At 39.3% G+C, this 13,888-nt stretch overlaps 1 protein-coding gene across 13 annotated transcripts in view; it reads right to left on the bottom strand.

Moving 5' to 3' along the window:
* Positions 1-13,888, bottom strand: part of CAMK2D (calcium/calmodulin-dependent protein kinase II delta) — a 308,976-nt gene that overhangs the window by 51,583 nt on the left and 243,505 nt on the right. For all 13 annotated transcript variants that reach the window (XM_010858494.1, XM_010858498.1, XM_010858496.1 and 10 more), the window contains exon 8: positions 6,752-6,835. In XM_010858494.1, the coding sequence (XP_010856796.1) occupies positions 6,752-6,835 (84 nt within the window). The remainder of the gene's footprint in view (positions 1-6,751; positions 6,836-13,888) is intronic.

Raw genomic sequence — 13,888 nt, 5'->3', positions numbered from 1 at the left:
GTCTTCAAAGACAGCTTCTTCAATAAAACAACTAAACCAGTGATACTACAGAAGAGTATATACTACAAACAGGGAAAAGATAAGACTGAAATTGTGCATAAAATTCAAAGAGTTAAATGTTCAGCTTTAAGACAATGTAATATTTTTTTCATAAATATGTAATTATTGAGAAATTAATCAACATCCGATTTAATCTTTAAACAAAATTCTTGGATCCGGTAGTTTTTAACTTGCCCTGAAATTGAATCTGAGGTTTCAGTGTTTCCTTGGATCATCGTCTTTGTCACCACATGTGCCTTCCTCCACTTTTGAAACATTTTATGACCCTGCTTAAGATCTTTCATTTCTAGCCCGCTGTCCCAGAGCAAAGTCTGCCATTGCTCTGCTGTCTCCTCTGCTTTTCTCTGGCTGAGCCCCTTCACCAGGGAGGCCTGGGAGCCGTGGTAAGAGAGGTGACATGCTGCCTGCTGGGCCTGCATCTCCTGTCCCCCACAGCTGGTCTCTTCATTTCCTTACCTTTACTCTGTTAGGGACACTTAGCCCTGCTCCTGTTCACCAGACCCTACATATTTACATGACAGGCACTGTTGCAGCTAAGACGGCTTTAAACAAGGGTTTAATCACCCTAGGATTTTCTAACCTGCTTCAGGAAGACCCAGTTCAAAAAGCTGATCATGATCAGAATAAAGCATTTTAAACAACATTCTTAAATAAAAACCCAACAACGCTTTAAAATCAAGATCAAAAGGGACTTCACCACAGTGGAATTAAAAAAAAGGACAGTGCAGAAAATCAAATATAATATTGGTACCTTACTTTGTAATACAAAAATGTTTTTTCTATCTTTCACTATATCACTGACTTAATGTTCATTCATTTAAATTTATTTTCATATTTTTCCTATCTGATTTAACAGATGCATTTAATGATGATAATAATTATGATGATGAGTGTCTGGATGCAAGTAGAAAAGAGGATATACCCAAGTAGCTTTAACCCTTTGCTATGGTTTAGGGGGTGAAGAAGAAAATCAGCTTTGCAATGGAAACAGTCTATAGTCATTTTAAAATACTCATTTCTCTAATAAACATCTGGAGTTAGGTTGTTATAAAATTATAAAACAGAGCCACATCTGCAACATTTAGCATTCTGGACCTGGGCATGGCCTGCTTCTGAAGCTTTGTTCTTGTGGGTTACGTCTACTGGTTGACACTTGGTGTGGTACTTTTCTGGGAAGGGAGGCTCACAGACATTTCATTCCCTAAGAATCAGCACCCACTACGTTAATAAATGCTCATGATTTGTTTGATGGATGTCTACAAAAAATATACTTTAAATAAAATAACAGCATAAATATAGTAGATTTAAAAATACTTTCAGGCTACAAGACATCATCGAGCAGACTGATGTGAAACTGTCAATTAGAGACGCGGGTTTGATCCCTGGGTCAGGAAGATCCCCTGGCGTAGGAAATGGCAACCTGCTCCAGTATTCTTGTCTGAAAAATCCCATGGCCAGAGGAATCTGGTGGGCTACAGTACACGTGGTTGCAAAGAGTCGGACACAGCCGAGCACAGTTCTATTACGCCTTCCTTAGTCTAAGAATAACTTATTTCATCAGCTGTTTGGTTACCCTGAGATCTGGCTCACAGAGAAAAGATAGGGTAATTAGTTTTTTCCTTCTTTAATAATCAGCTTTCAAAATAACACATTGGTTCCCGAAACATCCTCCAAAGGCCAGAATATAGGTTGTATTTTGATTACTATTACTATGAGTGCATACATAAATTTAAAATTTTAATCCATTACTGTTATTTTTCTTATTTATCTTCTAACTGTCCTATCTTTAACCAGTCGAAGGCACTTCCAAGTGGCTCCTGAGTCCTGTTAATACAAGCTCTGTAGGCTTTAAGAGTTTCTGTTCTTTCTGGTCTCACCAGATGCTCTTGGATCATTACTTTTCCTAATCCAGATTTGGCATTAGCCACTTCTACAAGGAATCTTGACTTCTTACTGTGGCAAACAGTATACAGAGAGCAGACTGAGAAGTCTGAGGTGTGCTCTGTGGGAACTACACGTTTCTTCAACAAATAAATTGAGAAACAAGGAAAGAGGAGTGAGAAGAAGAGGGGGAGAGAGGAGCAGACCTTACAAATAACAGAGACTTAAGAGACCAACCTGGTAATGAAATTATGAGACAAAGGGGCAAAGAGCAAAATTACTACATATTTGATTATTTTAAACAATTACTATTACATGACATTTAAAAATATTTCTATATTATTAACATGTTTTTTTAAAAAGTCATTTTCTTTTAGAGGTATTCATTAAATTATTATTATATGACATTTAAAAATATTTCTATTATTAACATGTTTTTTAAAAGGCCATTTTCTTTTAGAGGTATTCATTAAAATATTTATAGATATATTGATATGATGTTTGGATGTGACTTAAATAATCTTGGGGTGGAAGACTGAGTCAAGTGATGAAGACGAAATAAGATTAGCCATCAGTTCAGTATACTATTATCCTCTCTACTTTTGTAGAGAGAATTTTCTGTAACAAATTTTCCATAAAAGCTAAACTATTTGACACAGTCCACTTCATATAGCATTTTTAAAAAATGAACATTAAAACAAGTTTTCATTATCTTATGTACACATTTGTGCTTGGAATATGCTAAGAGATGTTTGATTAATAAGAGTTGAGAAGCACTGATTACTGATTAGGTAGAAAGACTATATTATCAAGAACATTCAAAACTGATTTTAATAAAAGCTACAGCTTATAATCACATTAATGATCAAAACATTCTAAAGGCTGTTCTTATGAAAAAAAGGTGAAGCAGCAATGCTGAGAAACTCTTGAGAAGCCAGTGGGAAGTTAACGGAGCAGTCTAACAAGCACCCACTTCAAATTCTCAAAAATAAAGGGCACACCACGAGCTTATGTGCAAAATGCAGGTGGAGTTTGGAAATTAACTAGTGAGGGATAAGAACAGCTTCCTTTTATCCCTTATGCAAACCCAAAACCAAAACACAAAATAGGGAAATACTCTGGGACCTAAGGGGCCAGTGATGGGTAGAACAAAAATCTAAAAGATCAAGGCCAACAAATTAGCAAATTATTTTTCAGATGATGAAAACTACTTCTATCATGTGGTAGGGGTGGCAAACTGACAGGCTCTCTGGCATCAGGCTAAGGTGAATGCCCGTGCCTGCCGTGCAGGAGGGAGGGAGGGTGCCAGGGAGAGCCTGTGTCCATCTGTCTGGCAGTATAGCAGCCATGTAAGAACACAAGCATCTTGCTATTTGTTCTTTCAATTACTTTAGGGAAGCCAGAAACTGATAATTTCCAAAGAAATCTCCTGATAATTATATAATTTATTATATAAATTTAAAGATAAATGCCAATCCCCACCCCCATGAATGGTCCAAGTGTCTGGTCAATACAGCTGTAGATCACCTGTTTGCAATTTGTGCTCTACCGTCTAAGAATCCTAAATCTGCTGCCCTAAAGGAATTCGCAGCCAGCTGTGTTATGCAGCTCAATGGTGGTGTGCATCAGAAAGTTTGTGGAAATGCAAATTCCTGAACTTCATCACAGAGAATCTTATTCAGTGGTTTCATGGGTGGGCCCCAGAAAATTGTATTTTTCATAAGCACTCAGGTAGGTCACCTTGAAGCATGTGGTCTGTGATCCACAGTTTGAAAAATATCAAGTCAGGGAAATAAATAAATACTATATCTAGAGAAGTATCTGAAAGTATGTCAGTTCAGAATAAGAGCATGTTGGTAGAGATTATGGGAAGAAAGCTCCAAGGGTTGAACACTAACGAAGACGTGGGTTGTAAGGGATGAAGGTAGAGAGCCTTCTAAATGTGAGGCACAGCTGGATGGTGCAATGTAAGAGCCACAGAACTGGTGAAAGGAACACATGGTCCAGCAGGCTTGAGATTTCCAAATGGCAAATACTTTCTAAGAAAATGCTTGATGCTGACTTATTCCGGCTGAAATATGGAAATGCTAAGGCTCAGAAATCACACAACTGCTGGAACTAATCTGGCCATGAAAGGAAACAAGGAACACATCCTCCTAAGATTTCAAAGGTTTGTTACAAGTTACAATGTATTCTGAGAGAGCCACTAGTTTATTATTACTCATAACTGTTCTGATATCTAATGCAGGTAGAGAAGTAACAAGACAAGCTGTGTGTCCACTATATTTTCAGACTTACATTTATTATTTTTTAAAACCAAGATGTAGAAGGAAGTTCAGTTAAAAACCAGTCATTCAGTGACATCTATAAACAACATTTGCTCACCCCACTATGGAATTATGGCAATAGCTATATAAGCAAGAAAACTATCTAAATCAACTTACTGTTGTTAATGGCAGAACACAGGACTATATTCTTGCTTCATTAATGTCTATCATTTACTTTCCAGTAATGGACTTGTAGCTTTCAAAGCCCAGATGTAAGTCAGGCTATATTCTGTGTAAGGTCATTAAAGTAGTGGTGATAAGTATTTTAAATTTTCTGTGTATGGATTATTGTAGGTTTCTCATGAAAAAACTGCACAGATTTCTTTAAGCCATTATACCAAAGCCGTACTTCACTCTGTTCTGGGTCAACTGCCCAAAGGCAACCGTGGTTGAGTACTTACAGAGTTTGATTCACAAAGATTACTTGCCATTTTGCTAAATGGCTTATTCTGTATTTCCTTTCTTTTCTGGGTTATCTCATTTTTTACCATACTATCCAATGTCTACCTTTGCAAAGAAGTAGTTATTAAGAGCTAGTGTTGAGGGATGGTTGAAAAATAAGATTCTCTCAAGATCTGCCATTACCTAAAAGCAGCAAATAAAGTGTACATTACTTTGGCAGCTATTACAATAGGAATGAGAAAAGGTGTATCATCTTGTAAGTAAAGTAAATTTAATGTAACCTTCAAGACATATAATAAAATGGTAAAACTATTCCAAAGAGCAGAGACCCAGAAATGTAACAAAAGGCATAAAAATCTCTTATTATGTTCCAGGTAGTAGGGCAGTGTGTGTGTGTGCGCGCGTGTGTTTGGGTAATTTCCCCCAAATATGTAACACTATAATATCTAAGACACTTCTGCAGTTAACTATGTGATCCTAAGGACATTTTTCAGCATGCAACTAAAGATGCCAAACTTTCTACAGAAAATAAGGGTTGGTGGCCCTAAATAGGGCAGGCTTGTCACAAAGGGATTTGGCTGTTTATAAAAAATTAAAAAAACATGTAAAAAGAAAAGCTAAGGAGAGAACTGAGCAAAATGGAAGATAAGCCTACTCATGGGAAAACGAGCTGAAATCTGAAAGATGCCCTGTGGCTCTGAGTTTCTAGAGTCATTCATGAGATGTGTGTGTGTAAAAATTCCTCTTGGTAGTTCTAGGAGGCAAGTACCATTATCATCACCATTTTAAAAGCAGAAGCTGAGATACCGAGACTCACTCTGGTCTGGACCTGTCTGTACCACATCCTCTCTTCAGTGCTGGGTACCGCTCTAGCTGCCCCCCACCACCCCAATAAAACCCATCCGCATCTGTCAGTCTCTTAACAGATCTGTGATGGAGGCTGATTTCTTACAAACAAAATATTTTGAGTTATCTGCCATTAACATGTAGACTTGAACAACAGCATTTTGTGCCTATGCTTTCACCAAAAGGATTTTAGAGTTCCTGCTTAGGAAACAGTCTCAGGGACGAAGACAGAGCTTGGAGCTCACCTAAGACACTACCCTTTAAGTGACAATTCCAACTTTTTAGAATAATAATAGCAGTTTGCATTTCAAATTGCTTTATAAACTCTAAAAACCCTATTTGACCCTCATACAGTTCTATGAAGGTCAAATACTTCTATTGTACAGGTAAAGAAGGCAACTCAGTGATGCTAAGGAGATGGGGTCAGCCAGTGCAAAGCAGACTTGAACTCAGGCATTGTGACTCTAAAAGCTGTGCTCTTCTCACATCTGCCTTCTTAGGCGTGGAAGTAACTCTAGAAGCCAAGATACACCCAGCTGGAGATCACACACCAAGTTGTTGGTTGTGCTAATGACACAGTGTCAGAAGCCTAGAGGGTTAGCTCCTGTCCAGTAACTCCAGCAGAAAATATTTCAGAAAACCCCGAAGTACCCCTTTTATTTCAGTCTCCCACCTATTTGAAGTATATGCTGACACAGAAATTCTGCTATAAAAGCTGTGGTGGAAACTCTCTCCATTCTTTGAGCCTACACAGGCTATGTTTTGATTAGAGCTTGTTGCTAAAGGCCAGGCCTAAAACAGAGCCCAGTCCCCACAGGGCAATTTCATTCCTTTCCAAGATTCACTCATTTTCTCCTAATCCCTGCTGAGCATCTTGTGTTGCAGACAGGACAGCCGTGGTCAGGGCTCCCTGGAGGAGTTGAGAGGAAAGGAGCATAAACCCCACGCCCTCTGTGGGAACACTTTATGGCCCTATCTCAAAGTGCCTCCTGGGCCTCAGGCTTCAGCATCACCTGGGAACTTGTTAAACACGCGAACACTCTCGTCCCAGACCTACTGAATCAGAAACAGCAATCTGCTTTAACGGGCTCTCCAGGCGACTGTTGTAGGCTAAAGTCTGAGAACGTAACTCTTAAGTTGATTGCTAGAGAACATCAACCTCAGATTTGACAGATACTATTTTCATTGTAATAATAGTGGCGTGCTGCAAACTTTGCATGAGGATGATTCCTTACCGCATGCCCACATATCCACTGGCTTTCCATAAGGATCTTTACGTAAAACTTCTGGAGAAAGATATCCAGGTGTACCAGCAAAACCTAGGGAAAACAGATGTTAATGAATGAAAACCAACTTGGCAAAACCAATATGAAATGGCGAAGGAAGAAAAACTTCTTTGAGCTTCTGTATCTGTTGATCTGTTTGTCAAGATAAGACAAGGCTCTTAGGGAAATAAAATAACGTGGACGAGTTTCTCTCTGTAGCAGTCTTAACATCAATCTGTCCTGCATTGTAGCTAATTAGAAGAAACACATCTTTTTTTTTCCCCCAGATAGAAAAACCTTTCTATGGAGCGGCACAGTCAGTGTATATACTTCAGACTACTTGGTCAGCAGTTCTGATTCCTGTTCATGTGGAAGTTAAAACAAAACCTGTGAAAGGGTCAGAACATGCTACCCTATACCTGGGAAGAAATTAGGAGAAAACTGCAGAAGATGATACTTATCATGATGCCTACATAATATATTATGAGAGGTTGCTGTTGTTGAGTTGCTAAGTCATGTCTGATTCTTTGCGACCCCACAGACTGTAGCCCGCCAGGTTCTTCTGTCCATGGGATTTCCCAAGCAAGAATACTGGTGTGTGTTGCCATTTCCTTCTCTAGGCAATCTTCCTGACCCAGGGATCGAACCTGTGTCTCTTGCATTGCAGGTGGATTCTTTACCGCTAAGCCACCAGGGAAGCATTATTATGAGGGATATTTATCTATAAAGTGGGGCTTGCCTGGTGGTGGCTCAGATGGTAAAGAATCTGCCTGCAATGCAGGAGTCTGGTTTCCGATCCCTGGATCAGGAAGAGCCCCTGGAGAAGGGAATGGCTACTCACTCCAGTATTCTTGCTGGAGAATCCCACGGACAGAGGAGCCTGGTAGGCTACAGCCCATGTGGTTGCAAAGAGTCGATATGACTGAGTTTCTAACACTTATCTACAAAGTAGAAGGATCCAAAACATAGATCCTGGGGATAAATTTAAAGCAAATTTTCAGTAAATATTTTTGATAGTGAGGTAGTCCATGAGAGGGGGTTGGGGCTGAGAGTAACTGAAGAACTCACTAGGAAAAGAAATGGGCTCATAATATATCAAAGACCTCACTCTGTACTAATAAGTAATCACTGTGTACTTATAAGTGGCAACTGAAGAGAAGACTCAGGAATATTTAGATGAGTCACTACTGAACAAGTATCAGCTAGACTTTTAAGAGATGAGGTATTCGAAACTAGATAGCTAAAGAAGTTTCCTATTAGATAAATCAGTACTTCCAAGAAGGTATACTTAAATGATAATTAATAGCTAGCATCTAGAGTAAAATACTTATTTATGAAAATAATGGTTTTCAAATAAAAAATATTTACTTTAAAAATTACCAAAAATAGCTATTGCTATTTGGAAATTTTCTTTAAAGGCATACAGAAATTGGAAAGCGTTCTTTAAAAGGATCTATAATCAGGAATTTCTCTGACTACAAATCAGTGATGAAGCACATTGTGTATCTACTGGGATGCAAAGCATGCAAGAAAGGAGCTTTTCCCCGCCTCCAAAACAAATCTGTACTTAGAAACAAGCATATATATAATAACACGGTTACAACAAAATTACATTCTGAGGCAAAGGATTTTGGATTTCACTTTTCCCCCCATTTTCATTGCCTGTCCTCTCCTCTGTTTGCTTTAGAGGAGGATGAGGAGGACAGTGAGAAGGAACTTCAAGAAAAGACCTGTATTGTTGTAGTTTAAGCTTTAAATGGACCACAGTGGATTCACCTCTACCTCAAACTTTGATAGAAATGTTTGTTCGGTAGTTGTGAGCTGGAAAGAACTATTGAGCAGCAGTGGTGGGTCCCCTGACTGACGTTCAAGGATTAGCTGAAGGAGTGACGTGGAAGTTTGCTACTCTAAGGTAGAGACAGGCACACTAGTTTCCAAGAGCTTTCTGGGGCTTCTCACTGCCGTATCTGCTCTCTCATTCCGACCATTCCTTTCCAGCTCCTCCAAATGTTGAGACACAGAGGGAATCCAGTGGGAAACAGACTCCAAAGACCAGATTAAAGACAGGTCCCACCTGGCATTTTAAGATACTTTATCATCTGGTCCTACCCACTACTTCCCCTTCATTCACTCAACATAATATCTTTCTACTTCTGAGCACTTAACCTAAAAAATCTCTTTCAGATTTCTTGAAAATAAACTTTCCATTTTCACCCTTAACGATGCTTTTTCTGTTTCTTGAACCCTTGATTTTTTTGGTGTATGTGTGGGAGGGAGTACTTTTTCTCTAACATAGGGTGACTCTAAATTACTTCCATCTGCTACAGTTCTCAGTGGTCCTCTCTTTCTCTGAAGTGTGACTACCCTTTATATGCAATCTATAACCTCCCATCTAGAATTGGTAACCTTTAATGTATGTCTTAAATAACTTGGTAGAATACATGCCTGGAGTAGGAAATATTAACACTTCATCGAGGTAGAAAAGATAAAGAAGAAACCACTATGCAAGAAATGAAGTGATAATCCTAAGTGTAAATTATTATAAACCTCTTCTGGAGACTAAAATGCTAAGAGACAGTTGCTCCTATTGAGCACAACTATCACTTAAGCAGTTAGGGGTCCTTACCCCTAAGAATAGCGAAGCCTACATCTACAACGCACAAATGTTAAAACAGTGCACTTTACAGCGTGTTCTCATGAATACAGAAATACTGAGGGGAAGACAAACTAGGTTTGTTTTAGCATGAGATTAAACTCCTAAAACTCTAGTTTATTATGATATATACTATCAACGGGAATTTAATGGGAGCTTGCCTTCTTTAGAGACAGGGTATGTTTCTCATTCTGAAAAACCAATACGAATACCAGAAAGGATCAAAGAGAAAACAGAATTACTTACATACAGAATCCACTGCAACATACTGCCGTTAAAAAACCCTTAATATTTAAACAACAGACATAATAACATAATAGCAACCAAGCAAAATAATTCTTCCATAAGAAACAGATCATGGCAGTTATCCTTTTTTCCTAGTAGCAAAAAAAAAAAAAGAAAAAAAAAGAAAGAAAGAAATGGATTGCAAACAGCATTTCCAATCCCACAGGAGAAACAGCTTATTCTCTTTGGTAAATCTCCTAGTCTACCTCACACAAGTGCTACAGGGTGCTACTACTTCTGGCCTTTTTGGCTCTGTACAAAAAAGACTGAAGAAGTAACATGGGAAAAACAAATATCTGAACTGGAAAATAAGGGAAAAAAATAACTGAACACAATAGAGAGCTTCTAGAGCGGCTTGAATAGTTTAATTTTTCTTATATGGAGTAGACCTCAAATTTATTAAAATAAAACTCTGTAAAAGCTCGAAACTCTGGCATTACACGTAATGAAAAAAAGAGTTCTGCTTTTTTCTTATTAAAATAAATGTTTCCCCACTCAAAACCTTTACATCTTTTAAAATGTAAAATTAACCAAATACATGAGACTATGGCAGAAAACTGAATAAATATCAAAACAAATCATTCATACTAAAACATGCCTTTCCTCCTAAAACCTATCAGGCAATATTCCCAAAAGAAAGGCAGGACATCACATGCCCTTCACTTAGTTATCCAGGAGGAGTCACTGAAATTTGAGTTGAATGTGCTCAGTTGCTTGTTATGGCTGACTCTTTGCAACCCATTAAAAAAAAAAAAAACAAACGTTAAAAGAAAGCTAAAAAAAGTATTCTCCTAAGCTTAGAAACTATGTTTGTTTATACTTATAAAATGATGGATTTTCTTAGACCTTAAAATGCATCCTTTAAAAGTCATTACGCTAATAGGTATCTTAGTAGGAACTTAACTGACTATCACCATACCAAAGAAAAAATGGGAATTTTACTTCCCATCTGTCCTTGTTTCTCTGAGACCAGCTGCCTTGAGAAATGAATTATCACAATTTGAAAATTTGTGTACTTTTATATGGATGCTGTTGCTTTCACTAGCCTGATATTTAGTCATTCACTCAACAACTTTTACTGTGTAGGCTGGTTCTGTGACCTGTTTCATTCCAAGACAGTTCTGAAAACTTACTGAATAGCTTTGAGAACCCAGGCATATTCCAATAGTCTACTTTAATGGTCTCATCTCATAACAGCCTCATGAAAGAGTGTTTATTATTTCCATCTGCAAAAAGGACACTGAGCTTACAGAGTTAAAGCGACTTGCCTAATGTTATGTAGTTGTTAAGAATCAGAGCCAGGATATCAGCTGCAGTATTTTAATTCAAAAAGCAGAAACTTTGTACTACACACAGTCCCTCAAACAGCTTGTGATCTAGCAGAAGAGATGAAATCTCACCCAAACAAGTGAGATTTCAGGAGCTCAACTTCAATACTTTTATAAGCATCATCCAAGTTGTCAGTGTTAAATTTGATCCTTGGCTCTGTAATAAGGCTTCTGGCTTATTCCTGATATCCAATTATCATCTTGTACATAGTTCTGGCAATCACATCCCTGAGCCCAAGTCCCTTTTTTGGTATCTTGTAAAGTGGGGTCCTGCTTTGTTCTAGAAAGGACTAGAGTTCTGTCTTGGAACCCAACTTGCAGGATTCTGACTTCCTCTACACAGATTCCCTTAAAATTCAGGGTTCTTGTCCTTTCTGCTTGTCACCTGGCGCTTGCTTGCTCCTGGGCACTTCTTAGCTCAAGCTGTCCTCAGGCGTACTTTGAACGCCCGCCTTATCTTAACTGGCCCCTTGCCTGAAGGCTATCCTTAAAGTCACCCTCCTACCAAATCTTTACTTGACAGAAACCCACTTATGTCCTCCTCTGCTCAAAATTTTTCACCAGATTCCTGAAACCTCTAAGATAAATGCTAAATCCTTCACAAGAACATAAAATCCTTTCCTACTTCATCAGCTCCCCATCTTAGTATACCTTCTACTTTAGCTGTAATCAACCTATTGCTATTCCTGAAATAGAAAAAATTGTTTCATGCCTCTGAAATTTTGAATGTGCTGATCCCTCTGTCTGGAATGCCTTTATCTCCTTGCATGCCAGTGAACAAAACTCCCATTCAGCCACCAGAAAGGGGGAAGCCTTGTCCCAGTCACTGAAATTTCCACAATTCTTCTCTTGTGCTCCAGAGTACCTTACACCTGCTTCTGTTAAAGGTGCTCCCACGCTGCCTGCTAAATACTTATTGATAGGCAAATAGGAGTGTTTTGAAGGGCAGGACCTTCTAATTCATTTCTATATCTCCAGTGATTTGCTCCGCCCATCTTTGTGATAGCCCCAGTACTTCCTATTGGACCCCAACTCCTATAACTGTATGTTCTTTATCAGGGTAAATTATACTCTTTCCTAGGATAAAATGATGTCTCTGAATCTCAGATTTACAGCACTAATTCTAGGTCTACCTCTTTTCAGTTTGCAGTTAGTGGAATAGCTTTGTCCAGTTATATGACAAAATATGACACAAAAAAGGACAAATTGGGAGGTATTAAGTTCACCTGGTAAGTAAGGACAACCTTAACGTAAAAGGCAGTATTCAACAGAGGTATCAGAGACAAGGATAATGGTCAGGCACCTCTGAAGCAGGACCAGCAGCACAAGATGAGGTCCTGAATTAGGCTGCCTTCAGAGGAGGTGGGTAAGGCTGCCCCACCAGCCACTCCCGTTAAGTCGGTGGGGCAGATGAGAGAGAGACGGTGAATCCTGGGAGATCTGGGTGCTTTTCAGCACATGTGTATGTTTAGGGATACAGAAAACTACTTGTATAGAAAACAAAAGAAGTAAGCATTTCTTGAGCTCTCTTTCTATTTGTTGTTATTGTTTAGAGGATAAGCAATTCAAATTGAAGGGCATTTTGCCACTGGCCACAATGTGGATGGACCTAGAGACTGTCATCTTGAGTGAACTTAAGTCAGACAAAGACAAATATATGATATAGCTTCTATGTGTAGTTTAAAAGGTACAAATGAACTTTTTACAAAAGAGAAGTAGAGTCACAGATGCAGAAAACAAACAAATTTGGGGTAAAGTAGTGTAACATATTGGAGAAGGCAATGGCACCCCACTCCAGTACTCTTGCCTGGAGAGTCCCATGGACAGAGGAGCCTGGTGGGCTGCAGTCCATGGGGTCGAGAAGAGTCAGACATGACTGAGCGACTTCACTTTCACTTTTCATTTTCATGCATTGGAGAAGGAAATGGCAACCCAGTCCAGTGTTCTTGCCTGGAGAATCCCAGGGATGGGGGAGCCTGGTGGGCTGCCATCTATGGGGTCGCACAGAGTCGGACACGACTGAAGTGACTCAGCAGCAGCAGCAGCAGTGTAACATATACACACTACCGTACTGCGAGTGGTAAAGAATCTGCCTGCAAATGCAGGAGACATAGAGACGGGTTTGACCCTTGGATCAGAAAGATCCCCTGGAGGAGGGATCACAAGAGGAGCCTGGCAGGCTAAAGTCCATAGGGTCACAAAGAGTCAGACACGACTGAGGTGACTTAGCATGCACGCACATATACACTGCTATTTATAAAACAGATAACTAATAAGGACCTACAGTATAGCACAAGGAACTCTACTCAATATTCTGTAATGGCCTATAGGGGAAAAGAATCTAAAAAAAAGAGTGGATATACATATATGTATAGTTGGTTCACTTTGCTGTACATCTGAAACTAACACAACATTTTAAATCAACTATGAAGGTGAAAGTGAAGTCGCTCATTCATGTCTGACTCTTTGCGACCCCATGGACTGTAGCCTACAAGGCTTCTCTGTCCATGGGATTTTCCAGGCCAGAGTACTGAAGTGGGTTGTCATATCCTGCTCCAGGGATCTTTCCAACCCAGGGATCAAACCCGGGTCTCCCACATTGCAGGCAGACACTTTACCCTCTAAGCCACATCAACTATGCTGCTGCTAAGTCGCTTCAGTCGTGTCCAACTCTGTGCGACCCCATAGACGGCAGCCCACCAGGTTCCCCGGTCCCTGGGATTCTCCAGGCAAGAACACTGGAGTGGGGTGCCATTGCCTTCTCTGCACATCAACTATATTCCAGTTCTAATCTCAATACATTGGAAGTGAGAACAGAAGTAAGGTTGAAGCTTGTGGAGA

Source organism: Bison bison, unplaced genomic scaffold (genome assembly GCF_000754665.1).
Source record: "Bison bison bison isolate TAMUID 2011002044 unplaced genomic scaffold, Bison_UMD1.0 scf7180017864389, whole genome shotgun sequence".
NCBI lineage: Eukaryota > Metazoa > Chordata > Mammalia > Artiodactyla > Bovidae > Bison > Bison bison.
Note: the sequence above shows the minus strand (reverse complement) of the source record. Positions and strands in the feature narration are given on the sequence as shown.